This window comes from Triticum aestivum, chromosome 5B (assembly GCF_018294505.1).
Source record: "Triticum aestivum cultivar Chinese Spring chromosome 5B, IWGSC CS RefSeq v2.1, whole genome shotgun sequence".
In the NCBI taxonomy this organism is placed as follows: Eukaryota; Viridiplantae; Streptophyta; class Magnoliopsida; order Poales; family Poaceae; genus Triticum; species Triticum aestivum.
In genome coordinates this window covers 286,317,181-286,325,533 of record NC_057807.1, presented here as the reverse complement: position 1 = coordinate 286,325,533, position 8,353 = coordinate 286,317,181, and the positions used below count along the sequence as shown (strand labels likewise).

The window sequence follows — 8,353 nt, the reverse complement described above, 5'->3', positions numbered from 1 at the left end:
CCGGCGGCTCGCTGATATGCCGGTACTCCAGGGTCTGCCTGGTGGTGCTGGTGGTGACGGCGGCCCGGGCACGAGAGTTGGATACCTTCGAACTAATCTGGGTGAAAACTTGACTTCGGCTCTTGCTAAGGCCAGAGGTGGTGGCGCTATCTGCGTCGTTCCCTTCTTGAAGGCATCGCCGTGGAGAAGTTCAAGGCCACTCTCTGCTACCTACGGGGGAAACCCCAGATCGGATGATCGGGTGACTGCGGCGCTCTGGTGTCGTTCCTTCCTTTGGGGGCGTCATTCTTGGAGGTACACACGTGATCGAGGGACCAAAGGACGGATTCTTTGGTGGAGCGGTGCTTCATCCTACACACTGATGGCGACGGATCTTGACGGCGTGGTGCAATGCAGATTCAGAGTTCGCTGTGGGAGGATGGACTCGCGCAGGAGGACGACGCTATCGGGCGTCGTGGTGGCGTCGATGACAGAGAGACCTGGCACGGTACATGCAACAGTACAACTCTGAAGATGGATTGATGGCAGGTGGCTACGGCGGCCTCGTACCCGGCAAGCGTCCTGGTTGAGTGCGTCGGACTGGTAGGTGCCCCATACCCGACAGGCGTCCTGGTTGAGGAGTGCATCAGACTGGTAGATGCCCCATACCCGGCAAGCGTCCTGGTTGGGACCTCAGGTCTTAGATGGTTAGGTTTTGCTGCGATGTCTGTTTAGTATTAGGCCCAAACTATCTGCGCCGCTTCATCAATTGGATAGGTGTAGCGACAGTTGTTGCTTAGACGGTGGCTTTAGTTTTGCTGTTGTATGGCTTTGTAAGGTCTTGTGAGAATAATTAATAAAGTGGCCGTATGCATCGACCAAATGCAGAGGCCGGGTGTCATCCTCCTTTTCTAAAAATAAAAAATAAAAAATGGAGTTTTCCAACTTGACATTCAAAATTAGTGCACCTTGCCTGTTCATTTCTAGGACAACTAAAATTGAGAGATACTGGCATTTACCTCAATAAAGTGAGACAAATAGGGCTTCCTTTCTATCTAACAAGAGGCGCAACAAATCTCACGCATCTCATCCAAAGTACAACGTTCAGTCACAATGTTTTACATGAGAAGTAGAACGGGCAGCAGCATGGCGATTAGCCAAGTCAACCAGAAAGATTGAGATTGTGAAGCAGAACTATCTTGGCTCGCAGGTCCAGAAGCCATACCACTGCCATTGGCACCGGTGCTGCAGATAGAACCAAACCTCATTGTTAGTATAGAACAACGTAGAAGTTTGAACTTACAAGAACACCAAAGAAGTACGACTCACCTTCCTGCGAATTTACATGAACCATGGCCTGCAAGTTTAAATTCAGGGGAAACTTTGTTTAAGCTCATGTCACAAACCAAAGCGGTAATTGCAATATTGTAACAGCAAACACTTGAATAACAAGACAGAACCTTATATTAGAATGTGAGTAACTACAAGATGACTGTCACGATTTTCTAACCAACTAATGGTATATGGTTTCTATATATTAGCATGACCAGATCAGATGATTGGCTTCGGACTCCTACCCATGTTTATAATGCCTCATTCGATATACATGGAAACAAACATGTACATTCAGTACTACAACCATAGATCTGTTTTCCTTGTATTGGTTTCCAATAGTGTCTGAGCCGCGTGGTGAATAAACAATAGCGTCTGAATCTTGCTGGTTGGTTTCCAATAGTGTCTAAGCCGTATGGAGAATAAACAAGCCAAGTCATCAGGATTGGTCAAACCAATACTTCCACAATTGAGCTACTTCCAGTTCTGTTTGGACCAAAGCAACCTTCTGTGAATATATGCCGTATGCCAAGAAGGCATGTAAAAACCATGTCGATTCTAACATGTGAGAGGGCAGGTAAAGTTTGCCACTTCTTACTGACACGTCTGACCATTCCTGGTGACTAAAAACAGGAAGATTTGCCAATTAGGCATCATTCGCATAGAGTTTCTGTGCAGGCGTGCATTGGCAGAATCTTAGAGACAAAGCAGCAATTGAGCTTCTTAGCTCAACCTACCAGACTAATTAGCATAAAGTATTCAAGAAAACTTATGCTAAGATACAATAAATTTTTGACGGCAGATTAAGGACACAGAAAACAAAATAGAGCAAATACACAGATTAGAGGAGCTATGATGGCTAATGATTAGGTGAAACTTCTAAAAATCTGCACCGCAGTTTTCACAGGATACAAAAAGCTTTCTGTTTCACCCCTAGTATTAGAGGATGAACGAAGAATAAAGATTGCTAAAGGTTGCACAAAGTTACACGCAAGAAGTAAATCAGCCAATCAGGTCATATGAAATCTCCTTTTTAGTGTTGAGATAGTGAGACCAACGATACATGAATACTCAAACCTGCATCTAGTGAGTGATTCTGTAGTTAGTTCTACTATGGCAGTACCTACGAGCTAATACATGAATACTCGGGAGGAAATTTAGCTTACTTGGATCCGTAGATGATATCGTTGCTGTGCTATTAAAGTTGCATGTTCCTCCACTTGCTTGTGTTCTATGATAATAATCATTGAAAGCATACGAAGCAACAGCTACAATGTCATCTGGTTTGTAGCACGGCTGCCCAGGTTGAATTGCGCTGCAGTTTGCGGAACCAGGGCCACATGCCCAATCCAAACTTTGCTTCAATGCACTATGGGGTGCACTTGAATTTGCCACACAAAACATCCCGTGCAAAGCCGGTGAATCAGTACTAGCTGTAGCCACATCTTCAAATGTCAGGGAGTACACTGCACTAGCATTGCTAAACATAATCCCCCAACTTTCCCCCGAAACAGATCCTGACCGAAGATCCTCACTGAACAACTCAAACAGGTATGTGCTTACTTGATTATTTGGCTGGCTAGGGGTACCAGAGTTATTTAGTACATGGCGTATGAGATTTGTATTGTAGGCCAGAGCATTATCAACATCCGCAGCCGGTTCTTTGCGTGCACTATGCCATGGCCAACCAGAAGCTGTGACCATAACAGGAATATCGGTGAAATTCATTGCTTTTATTGAGTTGTATGTGGCATCAACCATAGCGTCAAACATATTGGTATAGAACAAATTGGTGTTCGGATCTGCAATCTGACTGTTGGGATTGAGTGATCGAAACAGGGCATACTCTAAAGGGAATACACCTTGCCCTTTCACATAGCCATAGTATGGTTGAGCATTAAGCATGAAGGAAGATCCTGTCTTCTTCAGAAATCCAAGATACTGTAACATTACTGAGCTCCATGTCGAGTTGAAAGTGGCAGTAGAAGGAGGAAATGCCTTAGAGATCATATCCATTGAATGAGGACTTGATAGTTTCACCTGGGTATTGAGGTTCGCAGCCAACAGTGCGGATTGGAGGAATTGCAATGCAGGTACTAGAACAAGAGCTGCATTTGGGACAGTAGTAAGAATCTCATCACCCACGGCAATATACGTGATGTTTGTTGCTGGAATGTAGGCAGCAACATTCTTGTTAATCCAATCAGCAGCTGTCGGACGAGATTGCCCCATGCGGAGCAGCTGATTATTTGGCACACCAACCATCACTTCAATTCCAGTATTCGCAAGGGCGACTAGCATCTCATGGTCTGAATCAACCAAGCGAACATGTTGAATCTTCTTGGCTTTAAGGATGGAGACTATGTCTGATGCTGATGGCAGGTCTGACACGTTAGTGCCAATGTTGATACCAACAAATGCTCCTACATAGAACAGAAAACAGTAACAAATTTATGTGAAGGAAAATATGATACAAAAAAGGATGTATGATTGTATGCATTATCTTCTATTTTCTTCACTTCAGAACAATAAATTATGTTTTCCTCAAACTAGGCACTGGCACACTGGGAAATCGGATTGCATTAACACAATGAAGTATACTAACCATGTTCAAAGCACTCATGTAATTTAAAAAAACATCCATGTGTTAGTACCTGAAGCATTGTAAACCATGAGCATCAACAGCATCAGCACGGCCTCTAGTCTGTCGGGCGACATATTGTTGCGCCCAAGCATCTGATCAGTTATAATCCAGGAGCTTCTTACAAACTCCTGATCAAACCTGAAATATCAACACCTCATGCATTATTTCAGTCACTCAACAAGAACATAAACAACTAGTTTTACCAACAAAAATAACTCCTGAAATGTGAATGTATATTGGGGAAACATTAATGATGTGAAATGGTAGCAATGCTTTCACATCTGTATAAACTGGATTGGTTAGGATATGATAAGCTGCTCTCGCACCTTAAGCTGGAAAAAGGAACCGAATCGATCCATCGCTGGAAGGATTGGACTAGTGGGATGCAATGAAGCAAACAAATCAGGGCGAAAGAATGACGTTTTGGTTTCAATCGCTCGCTCCCTGCGGCAAAGAAAGAATCCCTGAGACGAGCTAAAGGGAGAAGAGCAACAAGTGAGCCTAGCAAGGGGCGAATTTTGGGGCTGAATCAGGAGAAGACGAACAGACGAGAGGAGGACAAGCAACAAACGAACAAGGAAAACAAGACGGCGCTCCGAGAAACGCAACTGCTGGCGACACCACAATCGCAAGAACAGGACGGCAACAAGGGGAGGCAACAAACCACCTTCTGTCCCCGGCCTTGGAGCTGGGCGTATTCTGCTGTGAGCTGCGAAAAACAGGGTCCGAGTGGGAGCTGCGTGTGCCGCAGATCCAACTTCGGCTCAAGCTTACCGGAGGCGAGGCACGGAGGCACTGCTCAGCGGGGCGAGAAGGAGGAGGAGGGGTGCTAACCTGGTCGACGGAGGTGGAAGACGACCGCCGGGCCGTCGCGTCGCCGTCGCCGGAGGGGGCGCGAGCTTCAGGCGGGGTGGAGCTCGGGGCAAGGGGGGCGGCCGCCGGGCCGTCGGCCGTCGCCGGAGGGCAGAGGGACTTGGAGGCGTAGCGCTCGGGGGAGCTTCACCGGAGGGAGGCGGAGGCGCCGCTGTCGGTCGCTAGGCGACGGAGGAGATCGGGAGGCGTCGCGCCGTCGAGCCCCCCGGTAACAATCTCGCTCGCTCTACCACCCTGCCATTTTCCGCCCCCGCGTGACACTTGTTCTCCGGGTAGAAGCTCTGCAATTCATTACTCCCAGCCCATCATGCCCATCCGTCGCACCATATATGCAGCTCGTCCTCGCCGCAGAGCAAGAGACCAGGCCGACTTATTACCGCCGTGTTTACACTAGTGTGTGCACTGGCATCGACCTTTTGCTTTTGGGTACTTTAATAGAGAATGTGTGCCCTGCACATGTCACTTGACAGGTGGATCCATAGGTGGCCAACGGGCTGGCTCGGGCACGGCACGCGCCTAAGCGGGCCTGACCCGCACGATCCGTGGCGGGCCGTGTTGTGCCGGCATGTTGCTTCACCTCGGCAAACGAGGACGAGATACATGGTCAATGGGCCGGCTTGCGTGCTTCTCGATCTTTTGGGCTGTTTTGGGTCATTCATGCTCTTTTGTCCCAATAACTTGGTAAAAAGTCCAGAAAAAATGATCCGCGGGCTTCACCTCGGCGGACGAGCACGGCACATGGCGTGCCACGGGCCACAACAATAATCACTTCTCAATTATGGAAGTATGGTCTTTCATGACAGAAAATGCGCGAATCATGAAAGTGTGTGTGGCAGTCATTGTAACAAGTCACCGTTAAGTTAACAGTAGGATTTTGGATCTGATACCATTAACTACGTGGCCAACTGACGATCCTTCACGTGTTGGCCTTCTATTAGACGATGAAGCTACGCATTGGTTGTTCATTGAAAGAAATGTCGCACGAACAATGGGCAGCGTGAGCCTATGAAGTAAGGACTGGTGGCACGACCCAATACAGGTCCATTAGTTAACAAAAAGCCAGCCCAGTCAAAGGCCTCTGGGCCTTAGTCCAAACTTCGCGGATATGGCCCATGCTAGGCCCCTTAATGACACACTAGGTAAATGCTTCCATGTTTCTCATCCGATCTACTCGTGTGACTAGAGTAACCTATTGGGGGATCTACCGGAAAATACTCCCACACGGGGTTGGGCTGGTCGATAGACACATTATTCTCAACTCTTCGGTATACCTATGATCATTACAATTCCTTGTAATGTATCCCATCCAATAAATACGAAAAGGGCGGGAGTAGGATTTTACCTCTATCACGAGGGCCCTAAAACTAGGTAAATTGACTCTTCATTTTTCCTTTAGACTTTCCGACTCATTGTGGCGTCGCATGGAGGGTCTGCGGAATCTACATTGACATAGAGCCTCCGTCGACTATCAATGTGAAAACACTGACAAATGGGGGGATATGAGTTTCTCAAAAGAACGACAAAAAGAAGATAAAAGTATTGTTAAAAACGATATTTCCTATAGCTACGAAAGCTAGCGATCAACAAAGCTTTTGAACCAATGTATGAATTGTATGACAATATAAACCGGTCAACTAAAGAAGATGAACGACTAAATAACTAAAGAAAATTGAACATTGGGGATCTACAAATGAAAGTCTGAATGGGTAGTAATTAATTATTTGAGTGATAAGAAAGACATGCAGATTACAAACCTATACCTTTGACGAAGATTGTGCGCAAACCCATACACATTGTTTCTTGAGATGTGTAGATTACATAAAGAGGACTCTCACGGAACACCCACAGTAAAATAAAATTTGGGAGGTCATGAAAATATATTATAAATGACATCTGGTTAGACCAAAACAAAAGCAAATACAAAGACCCTCATGAGGACGGAGGAACGCGCGGTCCAGGATCTAAAACATCTAAGGTGTGAATGACAAGAACGACACCAACAACTAAGTAGCAATGCAATTCAAGAAAATCAATCAATTACTATCAACCACACACAGTAAAAACTAATGCCAAAATTAGAAGATACGTATCTCTTTGAGCAAAGCATGAATACTAACGCTAATAAACATATGGATTTAATCTATATTTAACTCTTTGGCAGTGACCTGGCAAACAAAATAAAAAGTGGGGTCCATCAACCCCAGGGAAACCTAGGAAAATAATTCACTCGTATAAAAAATTCCCTCCTCATCCAAACTAGACAAAACACACATACATCCACTTATATGCAACATATGATTCGTCGGCCTTGCAACGTACCTTGATGAAGACACCAACTAGTCATTGGCCGGCACACGCCGAAAATGAAGAAAAACACAAGGAAAACAATGTAGATGGTCTTACCTTTTCTGCGGGGTGATGAGCTTTCTGCCACCACCCCTCCCCCTTGCAGCCCACCACTCTTTTCATACATGTCCCATGAGGATCGTATATGTCTGTCTCTTGCCAGACGCCACTCTTAGGGCATGTACAATGCATAGCCTCAAAGTGATGTCTCTATGCCATGTAGGATCGGATGTTAGAGCTTTGGATGAAGCAGCAGGATCCTCTGCAGGAGGCGGGTACTTGAGGGGAAAAGTGTGGTCTGGTGCATAAAGCTGAAAAAGTGTTGAAGTGGAAAGTAGAGAAACATGTGTAGGGAGAGTCTTTATTTTCTATTCATTGGTACCTCAAGCTACTTTTTATGCATGCCCTTATTGCATCTCATGTAAAAGGATCGAGAAGAGGTATCTAGAGTGATGTAGGATGGAACCCTATAGAGAAGATCTTTCACGAATTGGAGGTGGAATCCCCAAGAACAAGATGAACAAAGGAGGGAAAACAAGAGGAGCACTCAAGAACAAGTCAAATCACACATCCACTAGACAATCAAACACATAAGATCCACAAGGTACATGAACAACAAAGGGAAATAAGATACATGGTAGAGTTCATCCCAAATCCTATGAAGGAGATGAGGGCTTGATGATCCTATGATTGGGATCCTTCCCCAAGAAGGAGGTCTTGATGTTTGGTCACTCCAAGAGTAGGTCTTGATCTCCTAGTGGAGTGGATCCATGGAGCAAAGCTCACAAATGTGTATCAACTACTTTGCTTACCCTAACAAATGGTCTAGGTACGGATTATATAGGTATGGGGACGAAGTGGATGAAGAGGAGGCCCAAATAGCAGCTCACAGCCGTCCATCCTGTAGGGCCCGTGCGCACGGGGTAAGTTGGGCCCGTGCGCACGGGGGTCCCGTGGGCACGGTACATGCCCGTGCGCACGGGGTGCTCTAGCGCCAGCTCCCTGAGTAGTCCGTGCGCACGGGGTCTCGGGGGCCCGTGCGCACGGGGGTCCCGTGGGCACGGTACAGGCCCGTGCGCACGGGGTGCTCCAGCGCCAGCTCCCTGAGTAGTCCGTGCGCACGGGGTCTCGGGGGCCCATGCGCACGGGGTCGCCTGGGACTTCCTGTCCAACTCCTGT

General features: G+C 46.7%; 1 protein-coding gene across 3 annotated transcripts; it reads right to left on the bottom strand.

Moving 5' to 3' along the window:
• Positions 1–897: 897 nt before the first annotated feature.
• On the bottom strand, positions 898–5,235 carry LOC123111431 (glucan endo-1,3-beta-glucosidase 4). 3 transcript variants are annotated; one of them, XM_044532230.1, is made up of 5 exons: positions 4,790–5,235; positions 3,966–4,093; positions 2,478–3,734; positions 1,309–1,336; positions 898–1,224 (listed from the first exon to the last, which is right to left on the bottom strand). In XM_044532230.1, the coding sequence occupies exons 2-5, from the start codon at positions 4,045–4,047 to the stop codon at positions 1,098–1,100; spliced, it is 1,494 nt and encodes a 497-aa protein (XP_044388165.1). In that variant the 5' UTR covers positions 4,048–4,093; positions 4,790–5,235; the 3' UTR covers positions 898–1,097. The 3 variants fall into 3 exon arrangements, with proteins under 3 accessions (XP_044388165.1, XP_044388167.1, XP_044388166.1); XM_044532232.1 differs by lacking the exons at positions 898–1,224; positions 1,309–1,336 and adding an exon at positions 1,345–1,934; XM_044532231.1 differs by lacking the exons at positions 898–1,224; positions 1,309–1,336 and adding an exon at positions 1,947–2,394.
• Positions 5,236–8,353: the final 3,118 nt, after the last annotated feature.

Coding starts and splice junctions, on each gene's coding strand:
- LOC123111431 (XM_044532230.1), bottom strand. CDS start 4,047: ATGCTTGGGCGCAACAATATGTCGCCCGACAGACTAGAGGCCGTGCTG. Junction 3,735..3,965: donor CATGGTTTACAATGCTTCAG/GTACTAACACAT, acceptor TGTTCTATGTAG/GAGCATTTGTTGGTATCAAC. Junction 1,337..2,477: donor GATATCATCTACGGATCCAA/GTAAGCTAAATT, acceptor TTAAACTTGCAG/GCCATGGTTCATGTAAATTC.